Source organism: Alternaria incomplexa (assembly GCF_024043165.1).
Source record: "Alternaria incomplexa strain BMP 0042 chromosome Unknown scaffold_7, whole genome shotgun sequence".
Taxonomy (NCBI): Eukaryota; Fungi; Ascomycota; class Dothideomycetes; order Pleosporales; family Pleosporaceae; genus Alternaria; species Alternaria incomplexa.
The window spans coordinates 1,796,432-1,817,719 of record NW_026249856.1 but is presented as its reverse complement, the minus strand read 5'-3'; the positions used below and the strand labels follow the sequence as shown (position 1 = coordinate 1,817,719).

The following is a 21,288-nucleotide window of genomic DNA, read 5'->3' as shown; positions in this document are numbered from 1 at the left end:
AGTGCATGTAAGAGCGTATGTAGGGGCGACGCGGGAAGAACTTACAGATGCAGGGATTAAGATATGCGGCGCGGGCGCTCCTTCTGGGCGCAATTGACACTGAGCACGCAGCGAGCACGGCTTCGGTTGCTTGAACGCAAGGCAAAGGATAATAGTAATAAGTACAATAATGCCGGGTAGCAAAAGTGGAGGGTGGGCGGACGACAGCGGGACCCCGTGCTCGGCCAGTCAAGAGGTTATCAGGAGGCCCTTGCAAGAACAGGCTTCAAGGAGGAGCGACCGCGGCCTCCAAGTAGGTCAGCGATTATTCCAGTGGCGTGCAGTGACGGACCGCCAGGGACATGGTCGTGGAGCCTTTGCTGTTTGAGACCCGAAGATGCTGGAACCGACCAGGGTATGAGCAAGCCAGCCGGAATATTGGCTGCAGATATCGAGTCAACCACCCTCTGCGGGCTAGATAGCGTGCTGCGTCAGATGCAGACTGATGCACGTTACTGCAGTCGTGGATGGCGCGTGGGCAAGTGAGCCCCAGATCGTACCAACTGGCAGCTGGCCAACCGCAGCTAATCCGCTAATGACCTGTGCAGATCATGCAGCGTGGGCTCGGAATGCAGCGAACATGTCCTTGCTATTTTGCCGCGAAACTCTGGGACCTGGCGTTAGGTTCTGGAGCGGATCCGACCAATAAGCTTCACTTAGATTGAGGCCAAGGGCTGGAAGCAGCTAAAACGTGCAGCCACCATAAACGACGCCTCTCGCTGCAGGAGAAAAGAGGGCAAATAAGCCGCCGTCAACGATGCGAACAGAAAGACAGGTGTCCCGGCGGCCGGCCCTACGGTGCCCACAAACAGCCTTTTGTCCCCGCTCGACAATGGACTGGCTGGTGCCAAATGCTGACACGAGCGATGCCGTTGTCGTCAGCTAAAAAGGCGCCGACAAATCCTAGCTAAAGCGGCACCAGAATTCGATCGGAACGAGCTCACAGCAGCCGTTGAGCGGGCGATTGAGACCATCTCAATCCTCTTACGTCCCGGATCCCCTAACGCCTCTGGCCTTGCTTGCATGAAGCCAACTTGGCCCGCTCCGAACGGCTCTAAGCTTAGCGGTCGGTTTCTTGACTGCAAGCTCCCGAGTCAATGCACATCTTCGGGCGCCTTGAGACTCCATATAATAAGGGCTTTCTCCGGATGCTCTGGTGGCTTGAAGACGAGATTTGGTCTGTCACATCATCCGGCCTAGCGATGGAAGCGCGTGCGCAGCGTGCTTGTCGTGCCGTCGAGGCTTGCTGCAACGACGATGCAGGATCGGCTGTCGTTTCCCGTTCTCGGCGATGACGCCCTCAAAACTTTCGCACCACCCGTATTTATTATGAGACAAAGGACCGAGTGATCAGGCGAGCGGCCGGGAACTGGCAAGGACTAAGGCGCAGGCACAAGCGGATCGCCGTTGAGCTGGACCGAAGCGAAGCGGCTTGCGAGTCAGTGCAGATGATGGGGTATCAGTGTATCGGGAACGAGAGTGCCAAGGTCACATGCACGCTCCGTCTGCTTACGTCGCTAGCGCAGTGCCAAGCCAACTCCGAAGTTCTTTGTGCAGGTGCGACCGGGGCGACTCGCAACAACAACACCAACGCTACTAACCGTGCCGGCAACCTCTTTGTCGACCTCGTGCATGCAACCAGCCTCTAAACCGGGCACATCCTTTCTAACATCTTCAAGTGTACAGAGACTCTGCAGCATGGCTCTCCAGTCCAGCCACCAAGTTCAGGAGCGCAAGTCCTCGCCAACTGCCGCTGCGCAGCCGGGCGACGGCCGCGCAAGTACCCCGGAAGTCGCGTATGTCAAGCCCTCGGATAGGGAAACTAGCTACACGTCAAGCGCCTCTGCGCCTCTCCCGTACGATGGTGGCGCGCCTCCCCTTCCCGACGAGCCTGTCCCAGACGACGAGGACGATGGCTGGGAGCCCAGGTGGGAGCCCAACGCAGGCGCCTGGTACTTCCTAAACCGCAAGACGGGTCTTTCGCAGTGGGAGAATCCACGCGTTCCGACCGCTCCAACCCACAGCCTCGGCTACGACAGGTTTGCTAACTATCATCTTCTTTTCGTGTCTTTCCCAGCCTAATACGTGCACTCTACAGAAACCCTTACGCTGGCGCCGCTGCACTGTCATCAAGCTCTGGCGCGCCGGGTACCAGCCCACCACCAAAGCGCAAGTGGGGCGGATACAACCCCAAGATCCATGGCAGCTTCGACCCCAACGCCGACTACGCCAAGGAGGCAGAGAAGGAGGAAGAGGATGCAGCGCAGGCCTCCGCTGCTGCAGCCTCCGCAGCTCGCAACGCGCTCCTCCCTAGCAATGACTACACTACAACTGCCCAGTTCAACCGTTTCAACGGCAAGCAGCAACAGGCTGGTCAAGGTCCTGAGATGCACAACGATGAAAACAAAAGTCATCGCCAGATGAATGCCTTCTTCGATGTTGATGCCGCTGCCAATAGCCACGACGGACGTAGTCTCAAGGCAGAGCGTCGCTCTCAGCACCTCAGCAAGAAGCAGCTCAAGGAGTACAACGAAAAGCGCCGAGCCGCGAAGGACGCGAAGCGCCGGGCCTGGCTTCTCGACTGAGCGTGTGGGCGGTAAGAAAGAGAGAATAGCAGTGCAGGTTCCAACGTGTACTAATGCAAGCTAGGCATGGGCAACACCCTTGGATTGATGATTGCATGTCTATCTGTCAAGGTAGGGTCTCACGTCTGTTCCGGTGCCTTTGGATGCGATAGTATAGCATGATGGAACTGTGTGTCTTCGCTCAGCGTCGTGGTATGAACCACACATGTTTTACATGAGCATGATGACTGCTCATTGTGTGCTCGAGCGGATGACCAATGATGAGAGCCAGTCTACTTTCTTGACTAGGTGTCTGGATACAGGTGGCATTGCCAGCAGGAGTAAGCCTCTATTGCTCGTAGTCACAACTGGAAGCTAGTAAGGTCTTATACACTTCAGTGCATGACCCATAGATACAATGGCATTTTTGTTGCCTTGTTCGTCAACCAATACTGCTCTCTTATGCCCCGCGTTCGTCTTTCTAGACCTTGCCCTGGAACCGTGGCTGTCTTGCACAGGCCCGCGCCACGTATTGCCCGGCCTTGCCATGAACCCCATGCCGTCATGTTCCTTGCAGGTCGCACGCCGTCAGTAATATACGTATATTGCGGCCAACGATGCAGCTGCTTCAGCCACCCTTCGAGACGACATCCTGGGTACTCATGTCCGCCATCTGCTTCCGAACGCCTTCCACTGTCGGTTCAGCTGCGACCCCTTGCGCCCGTGCATCGCTGTCTTGGGCGCGCTCCGCTTCTGCATCTGCATCATCCATGTTGTTGTCTGCGTCTCCGGCTTCCGGCTGGCCATTCTGTCCAATGCCATTCTCCAGCTCTTCTACGGCTCCGAGCAGCCAGTCTACCACGTCGTTCTTGTCGTTGATCTCCGCTTCGTAGACCGCATCGTGGCCCGCTCGGTTGATGATGGTGACGTCGGCGCCGGACTGTACTAGGAGTTTCACGCTTTCGAGGTGGCCGTTCAACGCAGCCCAGTGAAGGGGAGTGTTGCCGGCATCGTTGACTGCGTTTAGAAATGCCGGTTCGGGCTTCTCTGCGCTTGTCGAGAAGAGCAACTTGATAATATCTATGCTAGTCAGAATGGCTTTCGACCACACACGACTGGAGATATTACCGTTGTGACCATTGGCAGCAGCATAGTGCAGTGCGCTATTCTTCGAGTATGGGTCTATGGCCGCAGCGAACAGTTCCGCCTTCGATCGTTTGGTCTGTGTTGATAGTTCGGAGACGTATGAATCAAGCTCGGAAGGTTCGTTTGCGCGCGCCAGGTACAAGACCTCGTCTATCGCATCTTCGTCTAGTCCTGCCATCTCTGCTTGTCGGCCTGCGCTTTGGGGACCTCTGTGCTTCGAGTAAATATTTTCTGACAGGTCTGCCCAATGAGGAAAGCGGGGGCGGGGTGCAAGTAAGCCTGCTGGCGGCTAGTCCAGAACAGGCCGTAGCTTCTGAAGGACTTCTCGGGGCTGCAATCCACCGTTCGCGGCCGATGCTGCACCTGCCCACCCATCACTCTACATATGCAAGTGCGCATGCTTCCTGGCCATGCACTATACTCAAACAAGGCGTTTTACCTCCTTATCTTCCTCTCATCACCGGAATCTCAACTTGATACTACACCCTTACTGCAGATCCTGCACTGTTAATGAGAAGGTATAGCAATCAATCTATGGAAGCGCTAGAAGGTCAATACGCATGCACGAACTATGACGTGCAGCAATATGCTCTAGCTTGTCCTTGACTGTCGGTGTCTACCGACTTACATATTCCGAGTTGCTCCTGGCTCGCTTGTGCATTTGGCAGATTCCTTCCCACACCGGCTTTGACAGACTGACACAACGACTAAGCACCAGCAGAACCGAGAAGACGGTCCTCTCTAAATTTTACTCTCGAAACCTTCTTCGATTATCATCTCCTCGATTAGTAGGAAAAGGGTTGCGAACAAAACAGCGAATGGCTATCGCATGCACTCGGGTGTATGATGCTACCTCTGAAGATCATTGGCTTTTTTTTGTTCCAGCATCCAACTCACGATTCGGTACTTATTTGATACAGCTGAGCGTTCGGACGTGTGGCTGTGTCACAATGGGGACGGGAAGCTCCCACGCCACATTGAAATTACCCGGTTGCCGTCTTGTGTCGGAGCGGTAAACTGGGTTCATATGAGCCTACTTTGGTTATTCTACTTTGTTGAGAAGCAAGACAAGCTGAAGCAGACCTAGCACGCAAACGGAGTTCCCGGCTTCGCTTCTTCCCTACATGGTCTCATTCGTCTGCGGCCTGCAGAAAGAACCGTCTACCTATGCGGCGTACGTCATAAGAGTGTCGGCTCGCCTACACCTGCCACTTAGTACTCAGCTTCCCAAGGCAGGTCGGCTCGACTGCTTGAAGGTGTTCCTACTCAAACCTTCATCCTTCCGCTAACCCTTGCCCAAGCATAGATTGCGCAAGGTCCGTTGTGTACCCTGAACCTGGTCTTCCCGCGCAAATCCAAGATCCCAACAGGCTTGGGCAAGCAAGTACCTCGGAGACTGCACTACGCGTCTTGCCGAGGCCGTTTCAGAGCTTCTAATCGGATTCCCACCAATCGCACTCGACAGAATCGGTCCGATAGCGAACGTCTGATCAGAAATCTCCCAATGTTCAATCTAGAGCGGAAGGATTGTACCACTGTTAGGTCGCTCCTTGGATCAAGGCCTGGACATGTGAAAGGAGAGATTGTCACTGGGATCGGCGCGGACCTTAATATCTATCTAGATGAAGCTGGAACATTGTCCGTTCGGATCAGAGCCGAACCTAGTCATGTAAGATTACAACCACTCAGGCCAAGCTGATATGAATAGGCGTTTAACTTCAGAGGCACTCCGCAATTGGTACTCCGCATCGGCTTCTTAACGCTCGCTCGTTCGCTTCAGTTGTTGAAAATAATCAGGCGTATCGCTTGCCGAAAGCAGACATCGCCCGAGAAGTCACCCTAGTGCACAGCGTCGCCGCGATCCTGGATCGGCAACGTCCATCAAGGCATGCGGCGCCGTGCGATACACATACAGTAAACGGGAACAGAATAGATCTTCAGAGAGGTAGCCATATTCGCATTCATTGCCTGATATGAAGCCTCCTGCGTGGTCACATAAGAAACCCGAAATGTTCACATCGAATTACCTATTTTCCACCAAGATGACAACAATCGAGTACATTGCAGAGAATTTGCATGCGGCAGCAGCCGATCGAGCAATCTCCAGAGCGGCACCATAGATACACCCGCACTGCTCTCAATTCACGCCGCTTTAAGCCACAAGTGCTATTGGTCTTTCGTGGACGTTCTCAAAAGTTACTTTACTTTTTAGCCTTCCCACGCCGCACACTAAGTTACCCCGCGGACGTGAAAGTCGTAGCGATGCCTGCGCTAAGGATTGTGCAAGGGGGAGAGGCGGCATTTGGACGCCACTACATCGATAGTAATTCCTGCATCTGGTCTGGTGCAGCCAATGTACCGATGCTCGACTAACGGAAGCCGCGTATCACCTTTCGGAGGTGTGGGTATCGCAACATTAGCTCTCGGCTCACATTACCCTGCTGCGCCGCGTGGCTGCATCAATACCAACACTTCAAGCCGTTTGTCGACAAGATTCGTGGAGCTGTAAGGATTCCTTCGACGCCTCCAGCTTCCAAATCCTTCCTGTGCCGCCAACGTGAAGGTCAGCAGCGCATTATATCTTATGCAAGACATCGTGTCATACATGGGCAAAGTATGCTACATCTCCACTGAGGCTCGGTAAGCCCATAACGTCTACGCAGATGTCGATCGGTGTGATAGGCCGGCTTCGGGTGCCGCTAGCTGCTCAAATTGTTGAGAAGGACAACGTACCATTCCAGAACATCCACTCCAGGCTTTCAGAGAATTCACTCACGGGGTCCATGTCTTCAACGCTTACGTCTGAGGGGTTTTCTTGACATAGATCCTGCAATATCTCTTCCTCGGATAGGGTCACGCTAGCTCCCTTGCCGGCTAGCCAATGAGCTAGCCCCGGCATGCTATCCGAAGGCAAGACCCTTCCACTGCGGCTGTCACTACCGTCATTGCCAGCCAGACGGGAGTTACTCCTACCGCCTAACTTACCGATAAGGCCCCCTCTCTTATTCAACATGACTCGACTATCGTGGGCTCTGTTCTTCCGATCGCTTAACAAATCGCATCTTTGGAGAGGAGTCATGATAGCTCCACAACAAAGGCACTTTCATTCGGTTCAACGCTAATTCTAAACGGCGGTGCGTCCTGATGAGCGCTGATCTGGCGGGCCGGCATAGAAGCTTTCGCATCATCTCAACAGCGGGACATGGATAGACAGGGACCTCAAGCGCTCTTCGCGATCCTTCGCTTGCGGAAGAGAGCGCTTGCACCCACGGGTTTTTGCTCAAACGAAGGATGGACATGCACACTGCTTGCTCTTCACATGCCAATACTGTCGTGTGTCTAGCAAGGGGGCGTCAACATGCCTTAGCAGGACAGCTACACTTGTCTTAGACGTGATTGCAGTGCCTTAGCGGACGGAACGGGTGACATCCATCAACGGGGCATCCGGTTCAGGTTTGTTGCTCCATAGCAGCATGCTTGTCTCCCTGCTTTCATTACCATGGCGGCCCATCACTTGCTCTGTTGCGTATTGGGTTTGATGGCAAACGTGGCCGCTTCTGACTACGGTCAAACAGAGAAGCCAGTAACAGACTGACGTGCGACATCCTGTCACCAAGGCAGTCACGCGGATTGTGACACTGTAACCGTGGACGTAGCGGAAAGAGGGGCATGTCTTCACAGTAAAGCTCTGTGCACAAGCTCCCGAGCTCCTGGGCTCAATGAGTGATCTTACGTACAAACAGCCGTGCTTGCGCTGCCCACTACGTAGCATGCGAGAAGATCTTTCGGGCCGTAAACAAATTTGCATGGCGATTATCATGACAGCAACTGCTACGCATGCCTTGCAGTCGTTCTGTTCGATAGCATGCATCAACGCGACCCATCTTGGCCTCGCCTTCGGCACAACAGATCCTTCACTGTGCCTAATGGCGTGGCGCATGCTTGTGCAGCTCACTGATGCATGGTGCTGGTAATGGTAGAGAACGATACCAGAACTGGACAGATCTTTGATGATACCCACACTTGCTCGTATATCTGTCTAAATGCACTCTGCCGATGCACGAAAGTACAATGTCAAAAGGTTCTTAAAGCACGCACCCAAGTATGCACAGGAATTAAGATGGAATATGCCAATACGAGGCTTTTGATTATTCGCATGATATCTCAACGCCGGCAAGGTGATGGAAGCGCTCTCATACCGTGTATGCTACGCTAGCTGGACAATCGTCGATGGAACAGATAAAGAAAAGAGAAAGAAAGTCGGGCCTTGCGCCGCGCTGTATGTCAGACGAAAAGTGAAGCTGGTGGTGGTACATGTATCCGAAACGCCTCCTGCACCTGATGTCATGCTACATGCATTTTCGTGCCATGTCAAACGCCTGATACCATCATCTAAGAAGGAGACCTTGAACAAAAACAAATTGAACCAACAAAGACGTTTACTCCTCAATGAGAGCGCCTAAGATCAAGCTCTGAATGACAAACTCCGCACATGTAATCCTCACCTTATGCCCGTTCACTTCCCCTTTGACCAGAAGCTCTTCTTGCACTTCAGTCTCATCCCTCTTCCTTTTCTTGGCCTTCTTAGTCTTGCCATTGGCGACAGGCTTCTCGGTACCGAGCAGCATTGCGGCAGCCTCTGCGACACCGCCTTCGCCGTTGTCCACATATACCCAGTCCCACTTGCCGCTAGTGAGCATATCGGATGCGCTCACAAGATCGGCGCAACGACCAACTGTAGCAGACCCCAGAGCGTGGGAGAGGAATACGAATGGCTGTCGCTTTTCAACTTCCTTCTTCGATTTGCCGGTAATAAGAAGGACACTCTGGCCTTGGAAGAGAAGATCACGATCTTGTATGATTTGGGCGAAGGAGACGTCCTCGCCAGCCGGGTCGTAAGGAGCCATTGTACGGGATCGCACGACACCGTTCGGATCGAGGAACTTGGAAACACCAGCGGGCAGAAGGTATCGCGTAAAGGGCGCAGCACGAGATGCGTTCAGCGAGTCATGAATCCAGCGAAGATGCAGACATGGAACATTGAGGGCGAGTGCTTGAATGTACTTGGTGCTGCGAGAGTGAGAATCAGAGATGAGAGCGACGAAGCCCAGGTCTCTGTATGCTTGCTTGAGCACTAGTGCAGCAGACCCCTCGATAGAGGCCGATCTACGACGGCTCTGAGATGATGTTGGTGCCTCACTGGGCTCACTCTCAAAAAGCTCGTGGAAACCTTGTTCTAGGACTTGTCCACCGTTGCTCTTGATTTGCCTAGCAACAACATCTTTGTCCACGTCTGCTGCAGTAGAAGTAAGAACAAAAGCCATGTTCGCAAACACGCCACTGCCGGATCGGGCGGTAGATGCCACAGACGCGGCACGTGTGGTAACGTCTTTCAGCAGTGATGGTACTCCTGTTCCTCGTCGGCTGAAAGAGGGTGTTGTGAATGGATCAGCAACAGGAGTGCCGAAATGAGAAGCTGGCTTGGCTGGCGTGATGGCTGCAGAGAAGTTGAAGGATCGATCGCGAAGTCGCTTCCAGAGTGAAGCGGTCAGGTAGATCTTACCCACAGGCACGGATATGTGCTCCGCTGGCTGCATTGCTTTAGCTTTGGGCAAGCTCTCCCGGGCGCGTTCTTCCAGAACAACTGTCGTATATCCGCGTTGGTCAGTAATGGGAAACTCTGCACCACTGAGGTCATCGATCCTGTCCTTGAAATCGACAACGACATAAACGTTCTTCTTCATACCGAGTTCATCAACCTTGACTTGATCACCCCTACGGAGACTCAGAGCACGGACGTGCACTGCATCCCTTGACGTAATGTTTTCATCGTCGTAGCGGATCTGCAACTGACGGGCAGTGGCCTGACCGATGCATGTGGCAGGATAGTAATGGCTGCCTGGCCAGGACGCGAAGACCCTGTTTGGCACAATGATTTCCCCTGGTGGGGTTATGACACGTTGCGACGGAGTTTCTAGTGGCATCTCGGCGTTGCTCGAATGGGGTGCGGAGCTGATGGGCTCATCCGGCTCAACAGCAGCGTCGAGCATCTCGACATCGGCTGGTCTATCGACAACTACTTCCCGAGGCTTCGTAGGAGTGAGTGGAGTACTTTTACGCACCTCTAAAGAAGGCTTTGGTTTTGCTGGTGAGTTCGCCGGTGAAGATAGGCTCTGCAAGAGTTCTCTGGATACTGGTTTCAACGCGCCCTGCCTCTCCTTCTGGGCTCTACTGGCTTTTGGCAAGATCTTTGACTTTAAAGATGTCGTTCGTTTGTATGGGGCCTGTACCGCTTCTCTTTCACGCGTAGCGGCCAATGCGCCCTTATCTTCTCGTGCCTGAACTGACGCAGTCGGCGGAGTGTCCTCAGGCGCGTGCTGAACCTGCTCGAGACGGGGTGATTTGGGCGGCTCTGTAAGTGCGTCCTCGTCTGTGGTCGGCTTTGATGGGCTGCGAAAAACACCACGCTTCGCTGTGTATGTAACCTTGCGCCTTTTTGTAGACGGAGGTGCTGGTGAAGTCGGAGCCATGAAGGCATCGCAATCGTCATCCTCAAGACCACTCAACCGTGGCATTTCGATATCTTCTTCTGGTACTGACTGCTGTGTCTCGGGTAGATTGTAAATGTCATCAATAGAATGGATACGATGATCTCCACGGATCACATCGCTTCCATTGTCTTTCGAGCTAACAGGTGCCGCCTTGTTCGGCTCAGACAGGCTATGTTCTTCCTGGGCGGTCTGGAAAGCCTCTGTACTGTTTGTCTCACGGAGTACAGCAGCGTCGTCCCCTGTGGCTTCAGCAGACATGTTATCTGTGAAGAACGTGGGTTGCGTCTCATCGAGTGCGTCAGTCTCTGGTACAGTGTTTTGACGTCGCATGCTCGGTGGCTTGGGTGGCTCCGTAGTCGGATTTTGCCGTGATAGATCGCCATCGCGGATGCCATCCATAGATTGATCTTGTTCAAAGGTTTCCGGAACTTGCTGGTCGGTTCCCATATCCACTTTGCCGGGTTGGACGAGATCAAGCTCCTCATCAGACTTTTCACCTTGGAGTTCAATTGTAGCGTTGCCCTCGAGCTCCTCATTTGCAAGCGGTAGGTCCTCGTCCTCGTCCATTACGGTGTCTTCTTCAATGGTCGGTGTCGCAGTGTCCCGGTCAGCTGCTCCCTCTACGTACTCGTCGTAGGTGTGCTCATCGTATTGCAGATCGCCTTCTTCTGCTTCTGCGTCTTCGGGTCTCAGAAGTGGAGGGCTGCTGGGTACGCGCTCTTCCCCGTCGGGGATCTCGTCGTCATCCAGGCTAGACTTGGGTGGCATGGGGGGCATTGATGAAGAGATGACCTGACTCGTATATCCGGTCTTAGTGGCCATGGTAGTCTGGTTGATACTGTATTGATTCATCGATGGTGACGATGGAAATCGTAGCGATTTTGGTCGCGGTACACTATCGAAGTCTGCGGTTGCATCTGGTTGCGAGTCCATAACAGCAATTGATTCCTTGCTGCTAGGTGGCTGATTTGTGTCTCGTAGAAATCGCTGTGTATTCTCGTTCCGTAGTTGCGACTCGTGCTGCAGCTGCGAGGAGGGAATTGCTTGCTGGGTAGAAGTTCGTGAAGTGCGGTGAGGGTGCGAGGAAGTCTTGGGAACCTGCACACTATTGTCGTTGCTATTACGTCTCACTCTAGTCCGTGCGGTATGGGCCGCATTCTGTGACGACCCGTCGGGCAATTGTTCGGTATTGTAGTCTTTCACCCCGTTCCCCACTATGGGTTGTGACTGCTCGTCCATTGTCTCGTCACCGTCATCCGGACATTCACTATGTTCGCCACCTCGTGAGTTCCTCGACTTGACGGGCGATGGTAAACCGACATCCGGTACGCGCTTCCTTCCGGATCGCGATACCAATGGTGTCGGCACAGAAATGTGTGACAAGGAGCTGGCAGCCCGGCGATGGGCATGCTCCCTTGCCTTCTGCGCCTTCACTTTCCGAGACAGCTCTTGCCAGCTATCCTGGTCTATGGGCACGCTCTGCTCATCTCCTATAGAAGGCCTCCGCTTCTCCTGCGATTGCTTCATTGTAACGTATTCGGCTCGTGGTTCGCTGGATGATCGTACGACGGGATCAGATTTGGGTGTGTCGGGGCGCATGGCTTTGATGGGGCTGGAATAGGCGGGAATTGGACTGGAGTGTCGCAAGTGGCTGAAGTTGGGCGAAGGGCGCGTGAAAACCACATCTTCTGCAACACCGCCCACAGCGGGCGAAGTAGGCGCCTGGGTGTTGTTGAAGGCCTGTGTTAGCGAGATATGCTGTAATCCGCCATCGCCTCCATTGTCGAAAGCCGGAAAGAACAGCGAGGGTGAATCAGCGGTGGCAGGCGTAGTGTTTGTCCGCACGGCCGAGCTGAGCGTCTGGCCAGAGTTCCCCCTATGCCTGTCTGCCAATGCCGGTGTTTGGAATTTGAGAGGACTTGTAGGCGCCATGCTATTCTGCGCATAACCGTCGTCGTCGGCGTCGATTACGGTAGGGCTCGTAGGCGTTGGCATGTGCTGGTCTTGACTCGATGCAACTATGTCCATCTCATCTGTAGGCAGTTCGTCGCCATTGTCGTCGTCGGAATGGTCCACAAACAGCGATTTAGGAGGATTGACCTCTTTGGCCTCGCTGGTATATATGCCGCTTGTCCATGTCTTCATCATCTGACTGTCCGGCTGGGTGTCGCCCGGCGCGTCCATCATGTTGAAGCTGTGGTACATCTTGAATACGCTGTCCCCGTGTTTTATGTTGCCAGTGGTTGTGGGCGCGCTGTGGTGGGTGAGCAAGGCGGCGGGCTTGACATGTTTTGTGGTCGCGGCGCGTCGTGGGGAAAGAGCGCGGTTGAACGGGGAAAGCACGACGGGCAGGTGCAGAGAGACGCAACCCGTGTGCTGGGCCGAAGGCAGAACTAAAGGAGCGTGGTTGCCTGAGTGCGGACTCTCAGTAGATGTGGTGAAGCGGAATGGCTTGTCGCTGCAGGCCCGCTGCTTGAGAGCCTGGGAGAGTTGAGATGGGTCCTGGTGTGGCGTCAGTCAACTCGAGCGATCGGCGGCCGGGGTCAACACGCTATCCAGACGCGACGCAGAAGACGAATACTCACATCGTAGAAAAGATCCCCAAGCACCGTGGGAGTTTGCGAGTCCTCCATGGCGAAAGCTCATCTCTGAGTGCACCTCGCAGCAAGGCGCAGATGCTCACTGTCTTTCGTGGTTACTGCAAATCAGCCGTGGCGGCTACGCGCCAATTAACGCGTGGTCCCGTGCCAGTCAGTGACATCTGGACCAAGCGTTGCGCTTCTCTCTTCGCCGCCTTGGATTTGACAGGCGCATTGGTCCCGCCTATATTAGACTGCCATCTTCTATTGCTTACTGACACTGCGTGCCTTGCATTCTTTCAATTCGTCAAGGCATGTCGGTTGTCCGGATAACATTCTCTAGGCTTTCGACATGGTCGGTGTATACTCATGTCCTCAAACATTTCAAAAGGCTGCTGCCATTCGCGCGCTCGTCTAGAGAAGAGCAATGCTGGTTCTCTACATGCTCAGTGCATCACCACCACCTAGCTCAGAGCCTGGTCACGAATATGCAAAGAAAGAAATCGTCATTCGATTGACGTGGACTCTGTACATGTTGCTCGTACCCTTGGTCATCCTCCAAGAAATAATCGACGTCCAACCCTGCGTATCTCTCCTCCTGCAGTCCTTCCGTCTCCTCCTCTACTGTCTCGCTATTCTCCTTCATCGCCACCACCCAAATCGCATCGTGTCTCTGTTCACCGCCCTACTGACTCAATCTAAGTGCGATCGCTTATCCGAGGAAAGTGTAGTAAAGACCCATGACGACCGTCAATCCGACAGCGGTCCATCCGGTTCGGATGACTTGTTGGTTCTTGAATCCGATACCCACGTCCCACGCCAAATGCCTCAGGCCGTTGAAGCTGTGGAAGAAGAACGGGAAAGCGAAGAAGGCCTTCACTCCCATCTTCACAGCCGCGGGCCATGCAGCAACGGCCGCCACCATTGACTGTGTCTCGAGATGCCATCCAGTGTAAGGGGCGATCAGGTAGGCGATACCGAAGAGGTAGAGGGAGCCGGAGAGGGTAATTCCCGTGATGCGGTTGAGCGACGAGGCGTACCAGGTGATTTGCGGCTTGTAGATAGCCAGGTGGGGGGAGACGGGGCGGTAGATGCGCTGCTTCGCGAGGATCTCGGCTGCTTCGGACTGCGAGGCGTGTTCGGTCGCTGCGAGTCTACGTTCTCCATTGTTAGCATCCGCGGGCGCATGAGTATAGGCGGTACAAGTGGTGCGAGGAAGCTCGATGCTGCTATGACATACCTCCGCTGGACCATGCGTCCCGCCGGTTGTACCCTCAGACTAGGCGCGGCCGCCCGTCGCAGGCCAAGTTGGAATACCCGCTGAGAAGCCATTGTGTAGTTTCTCTGATGCCAATCGACAGAGCCGTCAGGTGTCGTGTGGTGGTTGTCGGCCGTCGATGATGCGCAGTGCCGCCAGCCCAAATCTTCCCGATTCCCGAGGTCCCCCTACCGCCCAATCAGCAGCCTAGTATTACGCGGCTTAGTCACGCACTTGGCGGACACCCGATATTTTCTCGCGAGCGCCCTGCCAACTTCCTTTCCTTCACGAACCTCGATATCGCCGGCAAGGAGCGCTTGACGTGCTGAACTGCGGGAGTGACGGCCTATTTTGTCTGCTGGCGTTATGTCAGTGGATGGGGCTCAGGAGGGATCGGAGAGGGACTGCCTGTATTAATCGCTTGTGTTGACTAAGACTATGTCTGCACGAGTTTCATATCAAGGCTACATATTGTGTTTTTGCGTGAAATTTGTAACCTTTCGACACGAAGGCCTCGATACAACATCTGATGCGAAGCTTGCGAAACGATGAGATGCGCAATTCCAGCATTGTAGCGTCGAGCTTTCCCATGCTGGTCGACCCATTTGCCCATCATTTGGAGCGGGCACGTGAAGGCGTTGACGGGTAATTTCTGTCATTACACTCGTCTTGTGCCTACGATGTCGTCCGAAAATGTAGGCAACAAGGCAATGTGGGTGTTCGATAACGCTTGGGTCGAGGCATCGTTACCACGCTCGGTGATTGCAAATTTTCTTCTACTTCAACTTCGTCCCGCTGCCGTCGCAATAACAAGACCTCTTTCGCCCATCGTCACACCTGCAGCAATAACATCAACACACATTGACTGAAGAACCCCATGACGCCTCTCCGCCAGATCTCTAGCGCCAACGCCGGGCTTCCGGCCGGCTCGTACATCTACAAAATCATCTCCACAGCGTCACGGCAAGATCCTCTTACCTACTCTTTGACCGAGCAATTGGCCTGCATATCTTCGGACGACTCGTTGCGTTTTCATAGCGCCGACTTACAACCCGATGGTGTGATCGCAAACGCAAATGAAAACATAACCTGTCTGGAAAGAGCGAACGATGCACCCAGCAATGTTGTCGCAACAGCAGGAAGAGACGGATTGATCAGGTTCTGGGACAAGAGGAGCAAGCAGAAGGTTTTAGAAATACAAAGTCGTGAGTGACTAGATCCTTGCCTAGCTGGATGCGAGGGATGTGAGGCTAACGATCAGCACAGCACACAAGCTTGTCTCAGCACTGGTGTGCGACGCTGAAAAGAACTTCGTTGCTGCTGGTATCGAAAACCCAGAAGACGGACCGACCAGCTCACCGGTCTACATATGGTACATCGCCACAGCCCTCGTCTATTGGTAGCATCAGTATCACTAACCCATCCTTAGGGATCAGCGCAGCCCTGCAGCTCCTCTCCGATCCTACGTAGAGTCTCATACTGACACCGTGACAAACCTTGCTTTGCACCCATCGCATCCAACTCTACTCTTATCATCTAGCACGGACGGCCTAATCAACATCTTCGACACTTCTCAGGCAGATGAAGATGATGCCTTGTACCAAGTTGTGAACCATGGATCAGCCATTGCACATGCAGGCTTCATGTATCCTGGCACAGACATCTATGCAATTGGTACGGACGAGACAGTGAGTTTCTTTGCTCTACAGAGCCAGAAAGAGGAAGAGGAAGAACCAACTCCGAAGGTGTGGGGCGACGTTAGGGAAGGATTAGGATGTGAGTATGTCGTGGATCTGGCATGGGTCGGACAACAAGCCTGTATTGCTGCAGGGAAGCATAGGTATGTCTTCCATCTGTGGTGTATACCAAAGCGATTATCAGTATTAAGTGATCACAGCGAGAATCTTCTCAACCTCATACCGATCGATAAAGGTACCAATGGACATCTGGATTACAGCTTCGATCTCGACAAGAGCATATCCTTCCCAGGCGCCCACAGCGAGGAGATTGTCCGCGATCTCTTCACTGATACTCATGTAGGCACAATCTCATTACAATATGACATGACGTTCTATAGCTGACATACATGGCAGACAAACACAACATACACATGCGGCGAAGATGGGCACATTCGTGCTTGGAAACCTTCAGAAGAGAGCACCATGGACGTTGATGAAGGAGTGGGATCAACGAAGAAGAGACGCAAGGACAAGAAAGAGAAGGCAAGGTTCAAGCCATATTAAGATCCCGCGACTGTGCTCTCGCGACTACCTCTGACCAATGTTGACATTGGAAAGAGCAAGTGCATACGCGCTGTTGTAAGACTAGGTATGTGCCGATACAAATCTGCAGGCATCCACAATAAACACTACTGCACAGTGGTTTTGCATCGAACTAGAACTTCCTTTCGCTCAGAAGCATCAAGTTTCTTGCAGTTTAATTAAACTGTGACGACACGTGTGCTAGCCGTGACCTACGAGCGACTCTTCCATGTAGGACGACTCAAAAAATGGCAAAAACCCAGAACTTTTGGAGTTCATCGAATTCATGAGGCGCAATGTACTGTCGACCTCGGGAGGTCACGACTCGCTTGTGGCTCGCCGCCCTCCACGGAAGCTAACGTTTCACCCCAGGCACCCAAACAGCATGACAGTTTCATCCCTCCTTACCCTCCCGCCATCATTCCAACGTCTCGCAAAGCGCCTAGAAGGTCTAAGCGACCGTTCTTGTATGATCTGCGTATCGTGATATGCCTCGCCTCAAGGGCGCCTGAGCGCCAAGGTATCCATTCTCTTCACGCGCCCGTTTCCGCCATGCTCGAAGCAGGTGTGTGGCCGTGTTTTCCAGGCCGACGCAACCGATTGTGTTGTTTTGTGTTTGTCTCGTGTGTTTTCTACCGGTGGAACTTTTGTGTAGGACGAGGGAATTGGGACAGATGCAGGATGCAGTACCGGTGTTGCGGCCAGGGAAAGCAATGCATCGTGAAGCCTTTGCTGGGCCGAGGCCAACATCTACGCCTGCGGAGCTTCCTGAGGCAGCGTGTATAAGAGAGGCCTGGTACCGCGCCGAACAGTAGCCTCATCAGCATCTTCAATCACAGTCTTCTCTACTACTCTCTACTTCGCTCTCTATTCAATTCTATTCCTTCCGCTGGTCGGTTCTTCATTATCAATAATCCCTTAACATAAACACTATCACCGATACCTCCCAAATCACCAACCAACCAACCCGACCGCAAAAATGAAGTTCACCATCTCCGCCATTGTCCTCGCTCTCTCCGCCCTCGCAGCTGCCAGGCCCCAAGGCGCCAACGACAACCGTCCCGTTCCCGAAGGCGCGTGCTGTGTCGCAAACACCAGCTTGAAGCAGGATGTGTGCACTGTCAACGGACAGAGCGGCCGATGTGTCCCCGACAGCGTCAACAACTGTGAGCAACTCAGATATCCACAAACGAGCGTTCGGAGCTAATAGTACCACACAGGCGGTGCCCAATTGACCTGCATCGAGGACAGCCGGTTGAACTGCGACCCCAACACCCTTGAGAGGGGCCGCCCTCTCTGCCGTCGTATCCAGGGCGCGTAAACGACTGGCAATAGGTTTCGAGTTTGGAGGAAAAGTAAATATGTTTATATTATAAAGATCAGTATGAATTGGATTGGACTTAGTAGTGGTAGGAGGAGCTGTGGTATCCAGGTCCGATAGTGGTATAGGCTACATCGGCTGACAATGAAGATGCTGTTTCACCTTATTGGTATCCTTCCAAGTGCTCTTGTGACAATCTGTTGTAATGTTTGTGAAGTTTGAGACTGCAAGATGTTCCCATGAGTCTCTTGACACTCTAGGCTAGTTCACTGGCGTTCTCTAGTAGAAACTCGCGACAGATCAATGTAGAACAATCTAGCTGCCAGACTGCCTTGTTTGTAGTTTCTTGAAACAGCGAACAGTATTACTATATAGCCTTGGGGGTACGTAAATACATGCAAATGCGCTGCATTGTTGCTCATCTCCAAACGATCTTCATTGCTACCTGGTCACTTGATACACATCTTTTGCTTCGCACACGTGCATTCTGTACAGGTTCCTACCGCTAAATAGAGCCTACGTATCCTTCCTGTTGCGCCTTAGCCCCGACTGTTCAGCCTGTCTACCCAAACGAGAATCAACTCCGCAAGGAACAACGATAGCACATCAAGACTTCTGCGCCCATCAGACATGCCCGGTAACTGGATCGATGGCCGCATATCGATGCGCCTGGATGATGCTCTAGCAGCTGCAGATCGGCATTTGGCAGAAGATAACGAGCCTCAACGGCCTGAGAGTGTGCGTGACGAGTTGAAGGAGCTGTTTGGAAGCACTGACCTGATGAGACTTTCTTATCGGCCGCAACCCCACTCATCTACTTTCGCAGCACCTGAGATGTTGCCCGAACCAATTCCCGAAGAAGAGGATGTTAGCTTCCAGACTCTCATGAGCAACGCAAAACGCGTACTGCCCAACAGAGTTTGGGCAAAGCAGGAAAGACTTGGTAGAGAGCTGACACGCCAAGGCATAAGATTTCTTACATTGGTAGATGCTGCGGCCTGTTTACCGAAGAAGCACTGGTCATGGACTGTAAAGGAGGCAGTTAGCACACTATACGCAATCAAGGATCGTTGCGGAGAAGTAATGGAGAGCCTATGGTACCAGAACCTTAGTGATACGGATGGGCCGCACGAGAAGGCCAGAATCCTTCATCTAACTCATAACGCTAGAGCTTATGTGTTAGTAATCCAACTTACCTTCTTTATCTGCCGTCTGGAAGGCAAGCTCATGGCTGAGTTCGAAGCTGATGTTGAAGGCAATACTTCGGCTCTCGGCGTACCGCCCAATTTCAATATCTTCGATGAGTTAGAGCAGCTAGAACTACGCATCGAGACGAATCGTGGCGAGTGTTTAGAAGCTTTCGAAGACTGCGCTCCGATGGAATGGTGCGGGGAACCGATCCCAGTCGAAAAGGCATCAGCTCCCATAGAAGGCCTCACTGATGCCGACTGCGCCGTGTGTCAGGACGCGCTTACACCGCCAGGCGTAGTCACAGCATGTCAACACAGCTATTGTCGCACTCATTTGGAGCAATGGATCCATGCTGCAAGGGAAAATAGCCACCTATGCTGCATCTGTCGTACGGAACTTTTCCCAAAGCCCAGCTATCGGATTAAAGATCCGGAAGATGGTCGCAACTACCAACATGAGATGGATTGGTGGGATAAGGCGCTGACGAACGTGTGCATCGTGAAGCATTGGGCATTATGGCTAGAGAAAGAGCGACAGCTTCAACTCACGTACGAAAGAGAGACGGTATGAGTGTACTCTGTCTTCGGAGCGACATTGGGAAGCCATAGGAAGGGCCTCTGCGTATGATCCGGCGCCGGAAGCCCAGGTTTTGTCTTTATGGCTCGACCGAGGATAACCTGAAGTACAACAGACTTTTCAGAGGAGCATCTGTCAAGGCCGAAATAGTTCATGTAGTGGAGTCGGTATGCTTGATGACATGCGTAATGAAGCTGAATAGTTGGGAATGGGTCTGTGCCTACGGTCTTGCAAGAAGGACCGAACATGATTTGCTGTTCGTCGACTAGAAGTTTCCACGTCTCGGCGGTACTTCCATGGGAACCTGAATGATTGCAGAGCAGCGAATGTGCAGGAAGTTCCTACGGGTGTTGGTTTGGCAGCTGTACACCTGCATTCTTTGACGCGTCAGGCTCGCGTTCGTGTGACGTCATCGACAGCGATACTCCGCCGGTCACACGGCATCCCTGAGCAAGGTATCCCTACGTGAAACGCCAACGGTGCTAGAAATCGGAGAGATCATGTGAAATGACAGCTAGGCAAGAGGCTCGTCTGTCAAAGCAAGGAGGAATGCAGAGTGTTGATGAGATTGTTCTCCATACATCCATAGATGGGTGCACTGCAGGGATTCTGGTAGCGCCAGGGGCTAATCGATAACCGTCACCTCGGGAACGCGACACTTATTTCTTTACGGTACCTGCTTCACATGAGGGCGGTCCCACATTCACAACTGGTTCAGCGTGCGCCCGTGCAGGATATTTCTGACATAACGACTTCATTCCCGCTCTCCACCCCAGCCCCGAAAACTCGACCAAAGTTGTAAATCTCCTGCAAAGCGACGTCGAAAAGCACCCTTTCAACGATAAAGTCATGTTTTCGTCAACGTCTTCTATATTCAATAGAGCGGATGTCAGCGGCCGCACGAAGAGAACAGAGACGAAATACCCAGTGACCGTTTACGAAATTGGAGCCGAGCCTATAGAGTAAGTTGCGTCTAGCACAGTATCATCACTTTAAGTCAACATAATTGACGGCAACCTAGCTTGAGCGAGGAGTTCTGCAATATTGGTCTACCGAATGTGCTTTTCTTTTTGCAGGTTGTTAACAGTGACAGGAGCTTTGCTCGGATGCATCGCTCGATTCTACAGGCCGATTTCACGATCGTAAAGCTGTCATCGAGAAGTTGCAGCGAATGAGACCAGACTTTAATTCCACGTCTACGATTTTGGCCGTGTTGAAGTATGTGCCTAAAATTGGTCTAGGTGGTGATCCGGCTAACACATGAGTAGTATCGAGAAGATAAATATTGAGAGACGCTCAAAGCCGTGCGCACAGCTACCGTTAGCCGCGCAAAACGATGAGCAGATTTCAGGCTTAGTTACTCCACCAGCGGATGGTAGCTCTAATACAGCCTCATCAGGCTCATCGTCAAATGACTCGGAACATACCGAATCAGATTTCGTCTCTGCTCAAGGGGATGACGAAGCAACGGTAGCGCAAAGCCTCCCTACTCAGTCCAACCAGGGGAGCGATGTTCGCGCAGCAACACTAAGTGTCATAAAATAGTCTGTTAGCTCGTAGGCGACGCTAAAAAAAAGTGTAGCTTTAGCACATTTAGAGTTACTTAAAGTACTTACGCAAAGCTACTTATTTATATAAAAAAAAAAGTTTATATAAATAATATAGCTCTATTATATAGAATAATAGCTAACGTAGGTGCATGCTTCGCGGTCTAGCATGCTTCGCGGTCTAGCATGCTTCGCGGTCTACCTGTGCTAAGACTCTACTAAAACTACCTCTACTCTATAATGCCTAATTAACTA

At 52.7% G+C, this 21,288-nt stretch overlaps 4 protein-coding genes across 4 annotated transcripts; 1 reads left to right on the top strand and 3 right to left on the bottom strand.

The window, feature by feature from the left end:
- Positions 1–1,737: 1,737 nt before the first annotated feature.
- J4E90_005811 (uncharacterized protein) lies at positions 1,738–2,624 on the top strand (the record flags this gene model as incomplete). The annotated part of the gene is made up of 2 exons (XM_051435363.1): positions 1,738–2,078; positions 2,138–2,624. 2 exons carry the CDS (start codon positions 1,738–1,740, stop codon positions 2,622–2,624), a joined length of 828 nt encoding a protein of 275 aa, XP_051291387.1.
- A 607-nt stretch (positions 2,625–3,231) lies between these two features.
- On the bottom strand, positions 3,232–3,927 carry J4E90_005810 (uncharacterized protein; the record flags this gene model as incomplete). The annotated part of the gene is made up of 1 exon (XM_051435362.1): positions 3,232–3,927. The coding sequence occupies one exon, from the start codon at positions 3,925–3,927 to the stop codon at positions 3,232–3,234; it is 696 nt and encodes a 231-aa protein (XP_051291386.1).
- Positions 3,928–8,188: 4,261 nt separating this feature from the next.
- On the bottom strand, positions 8,189–12,933 carry J4E90_005809 (uncharacterized protein; the record flags this gene model as incomplete). Its single annotated transcript, XM_051435361.1, has 2 exons — positions 8,189–12,802; positions 12,886–12,933. The coding sequence occupies 2 exons, from the start codon at positions 12,931–12,933 to the stop codon at positions 8,189–8,191; spliced, it is 4,662 nt and encodes a 1,553-aa protein (XP_051291385.1).
- A 658-nt stretch (positions 12,934–13,591) lies between these two features.
- Positions 13,592–14,046, bottom strand: J4E90_005808 (uncharacterized protein; the record flags this gene model as incomplete). Its single annotated transcript, XM_051435360.1, has 2 exons — positions 13,592–14,005; positions 14,038–14,046. 2 exons carry the CDS (start codon positions 14,044–14,046, stop codon positions 13,592–13,594), a joined length of 423 nt encoding a protein of 140 aa, XP_051291384.1.
- Positions 14,047–21,288: the final 7,242 nt, after the last annotated feature.